Raw genomic sequence first — 18,332 nt, 5'->3', positions numbered from 1 at the left:
TAAAAAATATAATTCTAAACTTTACATCCTTAAGAAAGTCACAGACTTTCCTAAATTGTTTCTCTCCCCTCCCCGCCAGGAGGACAGATTGAGTTTTGGAACTAATTAGATGGATGTCCTCGATACAGAGACTCAAAGTGGTGCTTCTTCATTGACCTAGAATGTAAAAACAGAGGAAGTAATAATCTCTCATTAAGAAGAAAAGTGGCTAGTAATCTTCCTTATTAAAATACATTCCATTTGTCGTCGAGTCAACTCTGACTCATGGTGACTCAATGTGTGTCCGAGTAGAATTATGCTCCTTAGGGTTTTCAGTGGCTGATTTTCTGGAAGGCGATTCAAGGTGCCTCTGGGTGAATTCAACACTTAAGCCTTTTGGTTAGCAGCTCAGTGTGGTAACTGTTTGTACCACCCAGGAAGTTCAATAAAATACACAGTGTTCAGAAAAGTTAGCTCTGTTTGAACCACTGGAGTATTTCAGTAAGAGTTTTTGTTGACTCACAATTATCCAAAGGGTAGGAGCTCACCTTCATGGAAAACATCTTGTACCACATAGGTGTTAGATTAGTAGTAATGGTTTAGTAGAACCATCAAGTACTTCAGCCTTGAAGTAGACCTGTAGAAATTTTAGAATTTCTGGAAATCTTTAGGACAGATGGAATCTTTTCATCACAACTCCTGTTGCTCTCAAGTAAACACTTGGCTATCACTTTTTAAAGCCTTGATCTGTGTACCTGGCAGTTTCTACTTGTAACCAACTTGTCTTCTGGCACTGAACAGGGCATGAGGGAAGCATCAAGAGGGAGAAAAGGTGGCTTTGCCAGTCAACTTTAAACATTCCTGCTTGCATTTATTTAATCAGTTACTTTCTGGCTTCCTCTATGAAAGTTCTTTTCCTATTTAAAGCTATTTTTTATTTTACTGAGATGGGGAAGGGGGAAAGAATTAGAAACTGTTCAAAAACATTCCTCCCTAGACCTTACAATTAATTTTAGTGAGACCTTTGCAGCACTGAGTACAGCTCTAAAGTCAATCCAATGGTTTTGAATGTCTTTGCTCTCTAAAGAGGTTCATGGGGTAGCACAAATGGTTTGTACTCCACTACTAACTGAAAGGTTGGTGGTTCGAACCCACCCAGTAGTGCCACAGAAGAAAGGCCTGATGAGCTGATTCAGTAAAGATTCCAGCCAAGAAAATCCTATGGAGCAGTACTAGTCTATAACATATGAGGCCACCACGAGTCAGAATCAACTAGATGGCAACGGGTTTTTGGTCTCTAAAGGAAAATTTTATAAGAAATTATTTCAAACTTTTGGGGATAATTTTTTAAACAGGTTTGGACTGTTCACATTGTCTTCCAGAATTCTTCTAAGTGTTAAGAGAACATTATTGTTAATTAGATGTTCAGGATTTACTGTAGCTTTAGTATCTTAGTTATCTAGTGCTGCTATAACAGAAATACCACAAGCGGATGGCTTTAACAAAGAGAAACTTATTCTCTCACGGTCTAGGAGGCTAGAAGTCTAAAATCAGGGAACCAGCTCTAGGGGAGGGCTTTCTCTCTGTGTCAGCTCTGGAAGAAGTTCTTTGTCATCAGTCTTCCTCTGGTCTCGTAGCTGCATAGTGCAGGCACCCTGGGACCCTGGGTCCAAAGGATGCTGCTTTGATGTTTTCACTCACCCACAATCATAACATGGCACCTTCTCTTAAACCCAGTAAGTTTCCTCCGATCGAAAATAGCAATCAACAACAGGAAGATTGCAGGCGTGGTTAAATGTAATATGACTTTTTTATTCTATTTTTTACCAGAAGTTCTAAGATTGTTTTTCAAGATTAAAATGCTAGTAAAATTACATTCTCTGTCTAGAATTTCAAAAATGTACATATCCTCTGAGCCAGTAATTCTACTTCTAAGAGACTTACTGTGTGACCCACCAAGCAGGGACCCTGGGTCCAGAGGACTCCCAAATGAGGGAGCCATGAAAGGCTTTCCTGAAGAGAGACGGCTTCTGCTTCCTTGCCTTCAGGTGAAACTCCCACATCATGATTCAGAACATGGCAATATGGGCACCAAGACAGACTTAGTAATGTCTTAAACTTAAGGCAAGAAATGCTTTAATCTGCAAGACAGTTGCAGATCTCCAATTATCCATTGCAGAAGCTTTATCAGAGAAGGTTCACTGATCATCCCTGAAGTGTTTGTTGAGAAGCTGTGTGAATACATGTGACCTTTAATTTTTTAAAAAAAAATAAATACTACATATCATGGTAAAACTTTTTTTTTTTAAAGTGCCAAAAGGTGTGTGATATATATTCAGTGAAAAGTCTTTCACCTGACCCTGTATGTAACCCCCTCCCCTTTCTTACAGACAACCAACCGTTATTACCAGTTTCTGACATGTCCGTTGGCGATAGTTTATACATATACATGTGTATATTCTCCCTCTTGCTCTTCTTTTTTTCCTACGTAAATGATAGCATACTGTGGTTAAAAAAATAAGGTCCCCCTGTCTTTTTTTTTTTCAATTGATAACGTATCTTGGGGATTGTTTCCTATCAATACACACAAATCTGCTTTATTTCTTATAATGACTGTGTAGTATTTGGTTCTGTGAATGTTCACAGTTTATTTAACTAGTCCCCCACTAATGTCTAGATTGTGTTTTCAGTCTTTTGATACCAGAAACAATGCTGTGGGAAATAGTCTTGCACATACTTCCTTGTGTGAGCGTTTCTATGGGATATGCTCTTAGAAGTGGAATTACTGGCTCAGAGGTATGTACATTTTTGAAATTCTAGACAGTGAATGTAATTTTACTAGCGTTTTAATCTTGAAGAAACAATCTTAGAATTTCTGGTAAGGAATGGAATAAAATAGTCATATTACATTTAACCATGCCTTCAATTTTCCTGTTGTTGATAGCTATTTTTGATAGGAGGAAACTTACTGGGTTTAAGAGAAGGTGTCATGTTATGATTGTGGGTGAGCTGAAACATCAAAGCAGTATTAACCATAAGTATGAGTGTCTCACTGGATTGATTCTGGTTATTTGTGTCCCAACTCTGGATTGTTTCCTTAATGCAATGAAATGACTGAAAGGACCCAATGGTACAGTCCTAGAGAGCAAAAATTGTCTTAAATTAACTTACTGTTTCCATATGAGCCATAAATTTTCATGCAGACTTGCTGCGTGGCTCACCAAACATAACTGGCCCTCTCTATTCCTTGCCCCAGTTATATTCTGTAGACACTGCAAGCAGTGGACCAAAAGCTTTGATGAGAACGTTGGAATCTAGAATCAATTTTTTCTCTTGGAATGATACATTCTGGGAATTCCAGAGAGCAGACTGGACTTGTACTTTATTGGCTCTGTACGTATTTGGTATAGGAATAATCATGTAGAATACTAAAAATAATTATTAAATATTTTGCCATGAAATATTTCTGTCTAAAATTATTTAACTGTCACCTTTCCAGACTACCTGTTTAAAACAAAACCAAACCTGTTGCAATTGAGTCGATTCTGAACTCAACAGCGGCCCTATAGGAGAGAGTAGAACTTACCTGTAGGGTTTCCAAGGAGCGGCTAATGGATTTGAACTGCTGACCTTTTGGTTAGCAGCTGAGCTCTTAACCACTGGCACTACCAGGGATCCTTCCACACTACAGTCTTGGGGAAAAATACACTACTACCACAATTAATTTGCTTTTTAAGTATAATAACTTTTTAAAGTTGATTTTGGATGGAAACCTTCCTCAAATGTATTACACACTTCTATGCTTTCTTACCCGCAGGGTTGCTATGAGTCGGAATCGACTTGATGGCAACAGGTTTTTTTTTTAAATGCTGTCTTAGGAAACCCTGGCAGCATAGTGGTTAAGACCTATAGCTGCTAACCAAAAGGTCGGCAGTTCAAATCCACCAGTTGCTCCTTAGAAACCCTGTGAGGCAGTTCTACTCTGTCCTGTAGGGTCTCTATGAGTTGGAATTGACTCGACGGCAACGGGTTTGGTCTTTGGTTTTTTTATGCCTTCTCAAACAGGACATTGGCCACCATTACAAAAAAAGCCCAATTTAATCAGTTCTTGGTGATTCAGAGCCATCACTGGAAACGTGAGTTATTGTACTCTTAGCAATAATGGTCTCCGAGCTGATTGAAGTAGAAGGGCTCTTTGCCTTCATACAACATGGCCCAAGATTCATGCAATTTTTTAGTTTTTCTGATTGTTCAGGGGCCAGGTTCGCTTTTTTCTGTAAGGGCCCTGATCCTAAATCTGATTGTCGTTTCTAATTTGTTGTAGATTAGATAACCTGATACATATAAAACAAAAATAAATAGGCTCTGGGTGGGATCAAGGCGGTTGTCCTGTGATTGGACTCTAAGTCCTACTGCTACTCTGATTGGTCAGATACGTAAATCCTGTATGAGTGAGGTGTTAATTGAAACTGGCTGAAAGGGGTTGGATTTGGTCAGTGGTCTTGGACTCTATTGGTGGCTGGTGTTTAGCCATCCAGTGACTCAAAACCTGACAGTAGGAACATGATTGCTGTTCGTTATAACACTTGATATTGGTGACAATAGAGATAAAAGATTGTTTTCCAAATTATCGGTTACTGGTATGTTTTACACCTTACGGATAGAGGAACTCTAAAAGCCCCCTTCTGTCTGAATTCTGTAATTCTGTAGGACAAGTACAGAATACACTAGTAGACAGATTATACAAAAAAGAAAGCAGAGGGCTGTTCAAATAGGAACAACAAGAGAACAAGGGCGAAAAAGACTGTTCAGGCAGTAAAAGAGATGGGTAAGAGGAGGCTTCGTGTCCTTTTTCAGTAGGATAGTTACGATTCGGATTTAAGTAGATTAAAAAAAAATCAACCTTACTGGCAGGCTGGAGAATACAGATCTGTGGCCAAATGAGCTTGCTAATACTGTGTCGCCAGTATTCTCCCCAGTCACAGGAAGCTGGAGATCGGAGACCCTTTCCCTCTTGGCCCCACACAGATTGTCTCCTGCAGGGTAGAGAGGTACTGGTGTCCTGTAGACATTCCTAGCCGAGAAGGGGCAGGGCCAGTGATGATTAGTTTCTTCCAGTTGCCTAGTGAGGGTTGGGGAACGAGGGCTGGAGCATTATAATAGCAGAAGTCTCCCCTCTGGGAAACTTTTGTCTGCCCAACAGAGGCCTGCCACTACCAGTATTCTGGTGTGTTGGTTTCCTTTTTTTTTTTTTCTTTTCCAGAAGATCGAAGCATAACCTTAAATTGTTAGTTAGACGAAAGAGATTTATATCCCTGCCTTAACAGCCCTTAAAAATAGGGAAAATCAGCTTGGTTTTAGATATTTGGAGTAAATGCATCCCTAATCTAGAGGCAAAGGCAGAGACTGGGTGATTGCCTGGCAGCCTCCCTGTGGATGCTTATTGGAAAGTATTTGCCTACCTCTCTGAATTACCTTTGCTTCCATTTGGTTTTGAAGTTTTGCCAGCAAAAACGTGATTAAGACCTTTCCATTTTTGTTAAATTCCTCTTAATCATATTCTGACAACTGCAGTTATTTTCAAGGTTATCTAATTTGGTGGAAGAGTTATTCTTTTCACACAATAAGGGTTCATTCATACGGAGTAACAAACTGCTGTCTCTCATTTGCTGTTTGTTGTTGTTCAATTCTTTCCTTCCCTTTTCTCCATTCCAGAGTCCTATTCTAAGGACACGGGCTTGCAGGTTTCCACCATGGTGTTGGGTGCCGAGCAGAAGATGCCAGATGGTAATTTACAGCTTCGTTATTGTCTAATTTTTATTTGAAATTAGGCTTAAGTCACTAACAGGAGTTTACCATGTTTTCCTTCTCATTGTCTATGCCAACAAAAATTGTCCATGTCTCCCCACTGAAGTCACCATCTGGTGATTTAGACTGTAAATGAAAATGGATTTATAACCACTGAGGCCTGCCTCATATTTTATTTCTAATTCTGAGATGAAGAGACAAGATTAGCATTATCTGTAACAGTAATGCTTGCAAGGGCAATATTATTCTCAGACTTTGGCTGCTCGTGACACTTGCTGATATTTCAGTTGTGTATGGAGCGTTACGCTACCCAGGGAGTGCCGTATACTCTGTACTGTATTTGATTGGAGCTTCTTGAGTGCTTTGGCAAATCCTTCCTAATTCTAAAATTCTAACTTTCCTGATTCTAAACTTTTGAAATTTCCATTCCTTTCCTGTAATTTTCCTTATTACTTCAGGGCCACTTAAGATGATGTGGGTCAGCTCCCTATAGACAAAAAGCTTTTGTCTTTCTGGCTGGGAGTCACAAGGGCATTTTGGAAACACAGAAATTAGAGCTGTGTGGTTCAAAATAGACATTTGGTGGCAGCAGCAAACTGGGTTTTGTGTCTGACAGATTAGCCCTCTTCTCCAACCTCCTCCCTGCACTTAAGAGTAACAGAAAAATGCCAGTCTCAGGGAAACACTGATCAGTCTGAGAGGAGCCGCCTGTCACGAGGGTCCAGCACCATGTGACCTGTGCTCTTCCCTGAAGGCCTTAGTCAGAGGCAAAGGGTTCCTGATTGGTGGGTTTCCTGCAGCAGCAGATTTTAGCCTAAACAGTAGCAGCCCTTTGCAACTTCTACATTTTCTGAGAAGCCTAACAGAGATAGCATGACCAAGGACAATTCCTTCAGTAAGTGCTACCAAATGGGCAAGGGAGGAGAAAAGAAGGGAGTTGCTCCACCAGAGCATCCTAATTTTTTTCTTTTAAACGTTAAGATTCTAAGTTACCAGTGGAACTGGTTTAGGCATGGTCTATTTTGAGCCTTAAAAATCAGGCTTTTTAGAGGAAAATGGAATGACTGTAAACATTACCAAGTAAGAATAGACATGTGAAAGTGGGAAAACCACTGTGAGATTAGTGGTAAAACTGATCTAGAGCTGAGTGACTCGGGGGTGGGAGAGTTTCCACCATAGCCTTTTTTTGTCCTTGAATTTTCAGCCATGTGACTGTATTACCTGTTCAAAAATTAATTTATTTAAAAGTAAGTAAACTATTTTAAAAATAAGTTGAACTGTAGTCAGGTTGGTCTTGTACTTTCAGGTGTTTTAAAGACTTAATTTTAATACTAATAAGAATGGATTATTAGTGTATTTTGTTTATTTTTCAGACAATGGTTCTGGAGACCATGGAGACACTGCCAGTCTTGGTGCCATCAACCCTGCTTACAGTAACTCCTCTCTTCCCGAGTCCACTGGGCACTCAGCGGAGCCCTTCGCCACCTACTTTGATGAGAAGATCACCATTCCTGAGGAGGAGGTTAGTGAGAGGTCCTTGGAGGAGAACATGATTGCTAGGGAAAACCTACGAGTCAAAGGCCTCCTAGACAACTCATATAAAATTGCTAAGTTGCACATGTGAATATTTTTTGGCAAGGAAAGTATGAATTTCATGTTTTTTTTTTTTTTTAACCGTGGCTATTATTCCATTTGGGTAGTGGTTGGGTAAAGAGGTACTGATATTGTTACTCTGGTTTTAGAATGCAAGGCTAATGGGAAGGGCAGGTAAGAGGAGGGTTCTCATTTGGTCTGAGAAGTGGCCAGCTTAATGATAGAAGTGGTTAAGATGGAAGTAAAACTTGGACACATGCAGTAGCCAATATCCTAAATCTTTTGTTCCTATGAGGCTGATATTGTTACTTCATATGTGATAAAATAACAGATAAATTAGATCAGTAGTTTGGAGGGTGATACTCACTTTGATCTTTTTCTCTCTTGTGTAGTATTCATGTTTTAGCTTTCGGAAACTCTGGGCTTTCACAGGACCAGGCTTTCTTATGAGCATTGCCTACCTGGATCCAGGAAACATTGAATCTGACTTGCAGTCTGGAGCTGTGGCTGGGTTTAAGGTGAATATCTAGTCCTGCCCCTGCCCATTTTACACACGTACAATGCACCCTCACATCCTTTCCTTTACCCAGCCTCAGGGGCTACATGCATATACTTTATTGGTGGTGACACCTATGTGAAAAGCACTTTCCCATCTGATTTCATATTTTACCCACGTAGTTTTCCTTGAACAAAGGAAGGGTTTACCATGTTTGCAAATGGGAAAAATAGGTTCAGAAAGGTTCAAGGTGGTCTAGTAGGTCATACGTAGAAGTTGATGGAAAACTCAGGTCATTTGATTCCTGACTTGGGCTCTTTCCTGAATGTGGCACTTCCTGTTCATGTTGTCAAACAAACAGACCCCATTGTCTGACAAGCATCATGGGGGAATTTTGTTCTTCTCTAGTTGCTCTGGGTCCTTCTGCTGGCCACCATTGTGGGGCTCCTGCTCCAGCGCCTTGCAGCTAGACTGGGAGTGGTCACTGGGCTGCATCTTGCGGAAGTGTGTCACCAGCAGTATCCCAAGGTGAGCAATGCATTGTCCTGTGTGTTCATCCCCCAGATCACAGGAAACTGTGTGTCCGGCAGCATGTGCTGGTCTCACTGTGTACTGAGATAGTGGAGGAGGACTTGGCGGTTAGTGGCCCCAAGGACTCAGAATCCCAAGGGAAACTGTGTAGTCCCTCTTGCTGCCAAGTGAGCTTTCTTCCCTTTTTCAAAATCCAACTTGAGACTCACTTTTTCCCAGAAACTTTTCTTAGAAAAATTGTGTTTTAGAAAATATTTGTCATCTGGTTTACCTTCTAGCATCTAGCAGTGCCCAGCTCCTGGCGGTTCCTCTCTCTGAGCACTTCTGTTTGTACATCTGTGTAACAGCACCAGATTGCATTATATGTATTTTCTTTTTTGCTTGACTTTATCCCATCATTTTGAAGAAAAAAAAAAAAGCAACAGTTTTTTCCATTTTACTACAAACTGTACGTGGCAGGTTCTTTGAATTTGCTAATAATTATTTTTCAATTTACCCTAGCCTTGGAGGTTACACTGTCCTGCTATAATTTCTCTATAGCGCCCTTCTGGACATTTCGGACCAGGAAATGACCGAGATGACCCAACCCCCTTTTGGACATTTTTTGACCATCACTGAAAACCCTGTGTTTGGAAGACATTTTTAACTTTTAGATTAGATAGCAGCATACCTCTAGTTTGGCCTAAGGCCTGACTGCGAGCAGGAAGTATCCTTGTATACTTTTCAAAAATGTTTACCATCTTGGTAATTTATAATTTCTTCCAGTTTCTCTTCATGTATTTTAACAGTTGTTTTTTCGTGACAAGAAATTTTTGGTGCTTTTTCCGGCCTCAAACCAGCCAGTATTAACAAAATCTTTTAGCTAAATTATTCGGCCAGATTAATTTCCTGCTTTTTATCCTGTCACCCAATTCTGACAACTTTACACCAAGGCCCTTTGCATATCAGTCCTTTTTTATTTGCTTGTGTATTATTACACTGAGACTGACTATCCAGCTTTTTCATGTTTATTGTCTAGAATAGATCTCTTCTGCAGTCATTTCTGATTCTCCTTTGAACTCTGTTTTGACCATATTAGCAGCTTTATTTTCTCCTAAAACTTTTGGGATTGTTTTCAGCCAGGAAGTTAAGCCCCTGGCTTTACCGAAACCAAAAACCAAACCCACTGGCGTTGAGTCTATTGAGACTCACAGCGACCCTCTAGGACAGCTTAGAACTGCCCCATAGTGTTTTCAAGGCTATGAAGGAAGCATATTGCCACATCTTTCTACTGAGGAACTGCCAGTGGGTTAGCAACTGAGTGCTTAACCACTGCACCAGCAGGGCTCACAGGTGGTGTCTTAGTTATCTAGTGCTGCTATAACAGAAATACTGTAAATGGATAGCTTTAACAAAGAGAAATTTATTATCTCACAGTCTAGGAGGTTAGAAGTCCGAATTCAGGATGCCAGCTCCCAGGGAAGGCTTTCTCTTTCTGTTGGTCCTGGGGGAAAGGTCCTTGTCATCAATCTTCCCCTGGTTTAGGAGCTTCTCGGCTCAGGGACCTGGGTCCAAAAGATGAGCTATGCTCCTGGCTCTGCTTTCTGTGCTCCTTGTCTCTTCAGCTTCTGCTTCCTGGTTGCTTGGTCTCCATCCCTCAGGCCTCACCGCCCACTTCTGCCCTGCTTGGACGAATTTTCCAAAGCTTTTTACCTCCAACTATAAGTGCCTGGAGGCACCCCACTCTGTCAATACACTTTGGCCAGAAGGCATTCAGCTGTCTTGCTGCATGCGTCAACAAACGTAACTGCACCGATAAGTGTCCGGATGCATCCCACTCCACCAGTAAACTTTGACTGGAAGGCATTCAACTCTCTTGCTCCGTGGGTCGACAAGCCAAGCTCCACCAATAAGTGCTTGGAGGCACCCTCCTGCGCAGAGGCACTCAGCTGTCTTGCTCCATGGGTTGGGTCTAGCGCCGTCTTGTGCAGGTCTCCTGGTTCTGCTGCCGCCATCTCTCTGCTGCCGCCATCTCTCTGCTGCTGTTTCTTGCCATCTGTACTGTCTCCTGTGTTACAGCTCTCCTCACTTCTTTCTGAGTCCTCACCAGAATTGTCTTTGATGTCTGTAATTCAACCAACTGTCTCTTCAAGGCAATCTAGGCTTTTACTGTTAGGCACTTTAAAACTCTTCCAGTCTATCTCCGTTCAGTTTCAGAACCGCTTCCACATTTTTGGTGTCTGTTAGAGCAACTATAACAAATACTACAAGTGGATAGCTTTAACAAAGACAAATACATTATTTCATAGTTGAGGAGGCTAGAGGTTCAAATTCAGGGCATCAGCTCTAGGGAAAAGCTTTCTCTGTGGGTTCTGGGGGAAGGTCCTCATCATCAATCTTTCCCTGGTCTAGGAGCTTCTCAGCATGGGGACCTCTACCACCAAGAAAGCAGAGCTGAGAGCGGAGCGTGTCTTTTGGACCTAGGGTCCCTGTGCTGAGAAGCTCCTAGACCAGGGAAAGATTAATGACAAGGACCTTCCCCAGAACTGACAGAGAAAGCCTTCCCCTGGAGCTGACAACCTGAATTTGGACTTCTAGCCTCCTATACTATGAAAGAATAAATTTCTCTTTGTTAAAGCCATTTACTTGTGGTATTTCTATTATAGCAGCACTAGATAATTAAGACAGATGGCTTTACCCAGGGACACTCAAATGAAAAGGAAAGAAAAAAAGTTAGGATCAGCTGCCTCCCTGTCCTTGCTCACACCTTCCACCACTGTAGGCCCACTTTACTTCTCCAGCTGGGGGCCACAGTGTAAGGATGGGCTAAGTGGAGCTGAAGTCTGGTATTTTGTTTCTAGCCTGGAAGCATATAAGCTCTGTTTGTGGGTCTATATGAAAATATATGTGAATTCTAGAATTACTGAGGAAGTACTCAGAAATAATTAAAGAGAACCACATCTTTCTACTGTTTGGTGTTTAGGTTCCTCGAATTATCCTATGGCTGATGGTGGAGTTGGCTATCATTGGCTCAGACATGCAAGAAGTCATTGGCTCAGCCATTGCCATCAATCTCCTGTCTGTGGGAAGGTAAGGGGGTTTTTCTCTAGAAAGTAATCAATTATTTTGCTGGATTTCAAAAAACTTTAGTCATTTTCAATTTTCAAGATTCAGCTCAAGTATTATTTTATCTGTGGAACCTTTCTGAAGCCACCTCCCTCTCCTCCAGCAGACATTGGCTGTACATTTTCCATGTTCCCATCTTGGTTTATATATACCTTTGTTTCAGAGTGGGTGGCATTTTGTGTTTATTTGTATGTCAGTTTATTCCACTAGATAGTAAGCTACTTGAGGGTGAGACCCATACTTATCTTTGTATCCTAAATGCCTGACAGATAGTAAACTCTAAAATCAAAGTTTGAATGAATGTAGTTAAGTTGGTGCTGTGATTGTAAACTGACCCAAGGCCTGGCTTCCTGCCGCTGTCCCTCTCAGCCAAGTCCTAGCTTCTCAAAGTGTTCTGTATCTAGAAGGCTGTTGGGAAGAGAGGGTTTTCCAATGTCCTCTTTCCCTTAATTCCATTTCTTGTCTCTGACCTAGGGTTCCGCTCTGGGGTGGAGTTCTCATCACCATTGCAGATACTTTTGTGTTTCTCTTTTTGGACAAATATGGTAAGGAGAATGGGGATATAGGGGTAAGTCAAAGGTGCCACCTTCCATCTGTGTGGCAGCTGGGGAAATCTGCCCCTTGCTAGGGAATCAACTTTTGTGAGCTCACTATTGTGTTTTCTCCTTAGGCTTGCGGAAGCTAGAAGCATTTTTTGGCTTTCTCATCACTGTTATGGCCATCACATTTGGATATGAGGCAAGTGTTAGGGGCTATTCATTAACTCTTTAAAGCAAATTTGTTTTTTTTGTCTTTTGTAAAAGACAGTATAATGCTAGGATAGTTTGACTGTATCATATGTGTCAACAAAAAGCCAGTTTAGCCCTGGGCCAATTTTTTTTTTTTTTTAATTCTTTTGTATTTTTTTTATTTTGAAATAATTTTAGATTTACAAAAAGTTGTAAGAATTGTGCAAAGAACTTGCATATATTCTTCAACAAGACTGCCCAGATGTTGGTATTTTACCACATTGAGTTTATTTTCTCTTTTGTTTTCTCTCTGTGTTTAGATATACTCTGTGTATAGATATAACATACACATACATACATATATGCATGCGTATATGTATATACATAAATTATGTATGTATATATGTGTGTATATATATGGTTTTTGTTGTTAGTTGCTCTAACTCATGGCAGCCTTACATAGAACGATACATTGCCTGGGCCAACTTTGATAAATCTGATTTATAGCTACAACCAGTGCCCAGGAACACCTCCAGGGATTTGTAGGTCAAAAATGACTAGACTTTCTAGATCTATTCCAGATCAGACTCACTGGTTCCAAGTTGGCTGTCCTGACAACAAGACAGTCACAGAGAAGGCTGAGAAGGGGGGTATAATCATCTTCCTGTGTATCAGTCTTGGCTTTTAGCTCGGGGTGGGGAAGGCAGTTCTGTTTTTCGCTTGTCCTGGTTTATACTACCTTTAGCTTGAACTTTTCCTGTATTGGAGCAGCTAGTGAGCTGTAAGGTATATAGTGGATAGTTTACACTTTGTGCCCCAACCTAGCACTCCTAGGAGTCAGTGCCATTATATTGCAGTAAAAGCGCTTTCTGTGTCCCACTCTTATAAACTGATTACAGCTTGCTGGCCTGGCTGAACTTTAAAAAGTGTATTTTACCCATGAGTAGATTATCTAGCTTGTTCTAAGGCTTCCAAAAAAAAAATACCGAAGGAGGGGAAAGTATGTATGAGAAGTGTTTATGAATGAGTCTCTCACTATATGTTAGCGGCAAACATAAGTGATTTGTAGATGAACATAGGTGAACAGAGCATGCAAATGTGGATAATCAAGAATTGACTGTTTTTGGCTCTATCTCACAGGAATTATTGTGAAGCTAATAACAGTAAAGCCTTTAGTAAACACTTTATTTCCTTAGAATACTAATTATATTCTATGCACATCTGTGTATCTTAAATATGATATAAAATTTCTGGTTGCCGCAGCCTTAAATGTACTTCTCTGACCCCCAGCAGTGAGCCCCCTTTCGTTGCCTGATTTTTTGATGATTCTGTAATCCTCTTTATCCTAGGCAGTGGTTGAAAAAGAAGGGGTTACAAGGAGTAAAGGATGCTGACTGTTCCCCAGTATTACTATGTTACTCCCCCAGTCATGTGTTCCAATAAAGGCTAATAGTTCTGTTGGCGTGTAGTATGTTACAGTGAAACCCGACCAGAGACAGGTACTCAGGGGCATGTTCGTGCCATCCTGTTCAGGCTGTACGACCCCACAGGTCGAGCAGGCTGTGGGCATCGTGGGAGCTGTCATCATGCCACACAACATGTACCTGCATTCTGCCTTAGTCAAGGTGAGCAAAGGCCCAGATCTCACTGGCCTCATGGATAGTTCATGGTATCTTTTTCTTTCATTGCAAGGGGCGCAAACTTAGTTTACAGCTGTTAGTCCCCTGAAGGAGCAAGATGTTTTTCCAGGGCTGGATGTTATAAACTCCACATACTTGGACTTTGTTTATATCACCAAGGTTGATCAGAGATTATTCACTTTAGAGAAATTGGGTCTAAAGCTGAAAAAGGCCTGGAAGTATATCCAGCCTCTTGTGCTTAAATCTCAAAATCGTGAGTGGTCTTGTGGAGGTTATAAGTAAAGAGCCCAACCACGCTTCTACCTATCAGTCTTATGCAGTGGTTTGCTGGGAGATATCAGAGACCTTTATAATTAGGGTAGCAAAAAACCTGCGAAAGCTGAAACCTGTATGAGTTGGAAATCTGTCAGCGAAGGAAAACAAATGTTTTCAACTAAAAGGAACAATAGGAAAGTGGTAAGACCACACCTTGTCAAAGCTGGAAAACATGCAAATTGAGGACAAAGCAGTCCCGTTGAGTTCTGGCTCTCACAAGTGTCACTGTATATCCCTTGAGACTGAAGTCAGGTTGTTTTTTTGTGGGCCAGTGGTCCTTCCAGCCAAAACAACTGTGAGAGCTCAGTAGTCAGTCACTGCTCCCTATTTGGGAAATGAGCAATGTCTGCAGTGGGTTCTTAATCACGTAATAAGCTAGGAGGAACTAAGAGAGTGTTGGTTGTCTTACCTCTCATCTGATCAGTTGTTTACCTTCTAAATGTAAATGACTCCAGACTCATGAAGTGTTACAGAAAGACTTGTTCCAACTGGTCAGAATAGTGACTGCTGCTGTTCTTTCTCTAGTCGAGACAGGTAAACCGGGCCAAAAAGCATGAAGTTCAAGAAGCCAATAAGTACTTTTTCATTGAATCCTGCATTGCTCTCTTTGTTTCCTTCGTCATCAACGTCTTTGTTGTCTCAGTCTTTGCTGAAGCATTTTTTGAGAAAACCAACGAGCAAGTGGTGAGTACGCCAGGGTGACAGGTGGTAGTGAATAGTGGAGAGGGTGAAGTGAAGACTGAAATGGGGTAGGAAAATAGAAAAGTGACTTGGAGCTTAGAGGAAATGGATATCAACCTTCAGTACCGCCCCTCAGAACCACTGTGCATCAGCCAGGATCTGCAGTCTGGAGGCAGCCAAGCCTGAACCGACTTTCTCAGCTTTTGGTAGGCAGGGAACTTGCCTCAGACTCAGGACTGCTTCATTCTTTTGGGCTAGTGGCTGCATTTATTTGACTCTTTCTCATCCTCTTTTGTTGCTTGTGTTATCAGCGTCTGCCTACCTGTCTGCCAGTCCAGCTGTTTGGTAATGAAGACAGGCTGGGAGGAGTCAAACAGAAAACAGAAACTGGCTAGAACAGACCTTGTTTTGTCATTTTGAATTCTGTATCCTCTTGATTGCTAATTATCTGGTATTTGTTTTGTTTTTTTATTTTTACTTTTAATATATATATTTTTTAATATTGTGGTAAAAATATATACAAGAAAACATACACTAAGTTAACAATTTCTACATATATAATTCAGTGACACTGATTACATTCTTCAAGTTGTGCAACCATTCTTGCTATCCCTTTCCAAATTATTCCACTACCATTAATGAAAACTCAGTGCCCCCTAAGCAAAAAATTTCCTTTCCCTCTCCCGCCCATCCCTGGTAACAGTAATAAGTTTTGGTTTCTATATATTTGCTTAGGAGTTCTGGTGGCACAGTGGTTAAAGCACGTGGCTACTAACCGAAAGGTCAGTGGTTCAAACCCACCAGCCACTCCACAGGAGAAAGATGTGGCTGTCTGCTTCCGTAAAGATTTACAGACTTTGAAACCCTGTAGGGCAGTTTTACCCTTCCCTGTAGGGTATCTATGAGTCAAAATCACCTAGACAGCAGTGGTTTTCGTTTGGCTAGAGTACATATTTGCTTATTTCATGTGAGACCATACAGGTTTTGTCCTTTAGTGACTAATTTTGCTCAGTGTAATATTTCCAAAGTTCATCCATGTTGTGGCATACATCAGTTTTGCCTGTTACTTTGTTTCCCATCTCTAGGACCTGTGACTTCTGGCTCGGCTTTGACTAAGGCACTCTATTCTGGGCTTTCTTTCATGTTCGAAGCCTTTTGAAGGACCTCTCCTCCTATCATTGTTTAAAATGACCTGTGTACATGTATCACCATGTACACTCAAGCTCAGTGCATATTTCTGGTGGCATGGGAGTGTAGAAAGATGGTGGAGGAAGACCACAAGTGATGTTGCTGTCAGGCTCTGCCCACATCACGATCTGGATCCGGCTGTTTATCTCCAGCCTGTATTTCGTAGATAACTTGTGTGTGATCTGTAGGAGAGCTCTTCTGACCTGATACTTGCTTCTGAAATAAAAGTTGTTCCTAAACTGCTTTGGGTTCTAGGTGCAAGTCTGTAAAAACACCAGCATTCCCTGGACTGGCCTCTTCCCTGATGATAATTCAACACTGACTGTGGACATTTATAAAGGGGTAAGCATGTTCTGTTTGTGATCCCTGCTTTTGAGATACAGTCTTGGCTTACTCTCTGGTCTTTTCTGTGGTTTCACTTCAGATTGGAGCATATCTCTGCTGGAATGTCATTTTTTGCAGAGTTCTAGATGCCAGACAAGCATTTTGGATTACTCAGGAAAGAATACAGGATCAGCTGAAAAGATGAATTGTACGCTGCAATTCTCAGACTAGGGTTGTTAAAATACGGTTCTACGAGATATTAGTCGGGGTGCCTCTAAAGAAAGGGTTCCTGGTAAAGTAGGCCTTCTCAGTCCCTTCGTGCTGATTACATTGTGAATCTCCAAAAGTAGAATATCTAGTATGTAGCATTTTCCAGAGGAGTTCTGTTGGCGTAACACTTAAGCGCTTGGCTGCTAACCAAAAAGTTAGCTGTTTGAACCCACCCAGTAGTTACGTGGGAGAAAGACCTGGCAGTCTGCTTCCGTGAAGATTAGAGCCTAGGAAACGCTATTGGGCAGTTCTGCTTTATCACATGGGGTTGCTATGAGTGGAGTGCCACGGAACCCAACAACAGCAACAAGCATTTCCCATCATTTTCTGACCTTTTCTCAGGGCTCTTATTACCATCTTTGAGAATAGTGTTTTAAGGAATATAATTTGGAAAATGCTGGTATACATTTGGTTAAGTATTTAAGGCATAGGTTAAAGATGAAGGCATTAGGAACTTGGAGAAGAGAAAGGACTAGGCTGAGGAATAAAGAGGTACCCAGCAAAACTGAGCTTGAAGGCCTCTAGCATGAGAGCAGGGCCTGAGCCTAGCTTCTGAGACAGTGCTTAGCATAGCACTTGGTGTACCAAAAACCCAAAAACCAAACCTGTTGCTGTCGAGTCGATTCGGACTCAGCAACCCTATGAGACAGAGTGGAATTGCCCCATAGGGTTTTCAAGGTTGTAATCTTCTTGGAAGCAGACTGCCATATCTTTCTCCCATGTAGCGGCTGGTGGGTTCGAACTGCCAATCTTTTGGTTAGTAGCTGAGCGCTTAACCACTGCATCTCTATAGCTTATTAGCACTTGATGTAGGAGGGTATATAGTGAAGAAGAGGGAGCTGCCACAGAGAAATGCTGTTTAGGGTGCTGTCTACGCAGATCATTGACACAAACATATCTTTCTCCCCTGTTGCTTCCAGGGTGTCGTGCTGGGATGTTACTTTGGTCCTGCTGCACTCTACATCTGGGCGGTGGGGATCCTGGCTGCAGGACAGAGCTCCACCATGACAGGAACCTATTCTGGCCAGTTTGTCATGGAGGTATGTGCTATTTTAACTGATATGGGATAGAAGGAGAGGGCGTGGCCATTTTGTTACTGTCTCTCTCCAACCTTTCTGAACCTTTTTCTCTTTCCTGTTCCTGACATTTATCATGCTCCTGTGTTTTCTTCCAGGGATTCCTGAACCTAAAATGGTCACGCTTTGCCCGAGTGATTCTTACCCGCTCTATTGCCATCATTCCCACTCTGCTTGTATCTGTCTTCCAAGATGTAGAGCATCTGACGGGAATGAACGACTTCCTGAATGTGCTGCAGAGCTTACAGGTGAGGAGGGAGCTGGGGAAAATTGAGAGGAGGGAGGAGGCACAGCCTTGGTCTACAGTAAATATATGTGAAATCCCTGGCATCTAAAAGGCTTTTAGAAATGGCTTGGTTTTTTTAAACCTGTTGAATGGAATTATGAGCCATAATTAAATACAGAAAACAGAATTACAGTTCATTAATCCAAATAGAGGTTCATTAAGTGAACATACAGGACACTGCACTAGATACCTCAGAGATTAAAGAAGGCAAGGCAAATACAAATATTTGTAAAAAACATCTATGATCATAATTGAAACTAGATTAATGACAGCTCTACAGATTTCAGCATAATGCTGGAGCAGGTTGGGATG

General features: G+C 41.5%; 1 protein-coding gene across 7 annotated transcripts in view; it reads left to right on the top strand.

Moving 5' to 3' along the window:
- SLC11A2 (solute carrier family 11 member 2) overlaps positions 1–18,332 on the top strand; it is a 68,684-nt gene that overhangs the window by 4,792 nt on the left and 45,560 nt on the right. For 6 of the 7 annotated variants that reach the window (XR_007517205.1, XM_049883134.1, XM_049883136.1 and 3 more), the window contains exons 2-13: positions 5,695–5,766; positions 7,161–7,309; positions 7,773–7,898; positions 8,285–8,404; positions 11,370–11,476; positions 11,987–12,057; positions 12,183–12,250; positions 13,710–13,865; positions 14,721–14,879; positions 16,320–16,406; positions 17,579–17,698; positions 17,833–17,982. Coding sequence is in view for 6 of the 7 variants with exons in the window: in XM_049883134.1 (XP_049739091.1) it covers positions 5,733–5,766; positions 7,161–7,309; positions 7,773–7,898; positions 8,285–8,404; positions 11,370–11,476; positions 11,987–12,057; positions 12,183–12,250; positions 13,710–13,865; positions 14,721–14,879; positions 16,320–16,406; positions 17,579–17,698; positions 17,833–17,982 (1,347 nt within the window). In the remaining variant the exon portion in view is untranslated. Of the gene's footprint in view, positions 1–2,820; positions 3,373–5,694; positions 5,767–7,160; positions 7,310–7,772; positions 7,899–8,284; positions 8,405–11,369; positions 11,477–11,986; positions 12,058–12,182; positions 12,251–13,709; positions 13,866–14,720; positions 14,880–16,319; positions 16,407–17,578; positions 17,699–17,832; positions 17,983–18,332 lie in introns of those variants that run through there. The other variant, XM_049883135.1, reaches the window with a different exon arrangement.

The sequence above is a fragment of the Elephas maximus genome, chromosome 4 (assembly GCF_024166365.1).
Source record: "Elephas maximus indicus isolate mEleMax1 chromosome 4, mEleMax1 primary haplotype, whole genome shotgun sequence".
Lineage (NCBI taxonomy): Eukaryota > Metazoa > Chordata > Mammalia > Proboscidea > Elephantidae > Elephas > Elephas maximus.
The sequence above is the reverse complement of the archived record's forward strand: the minus strand, read 5'-3'. Positions and strand labels throughout refer to the sequence as shown.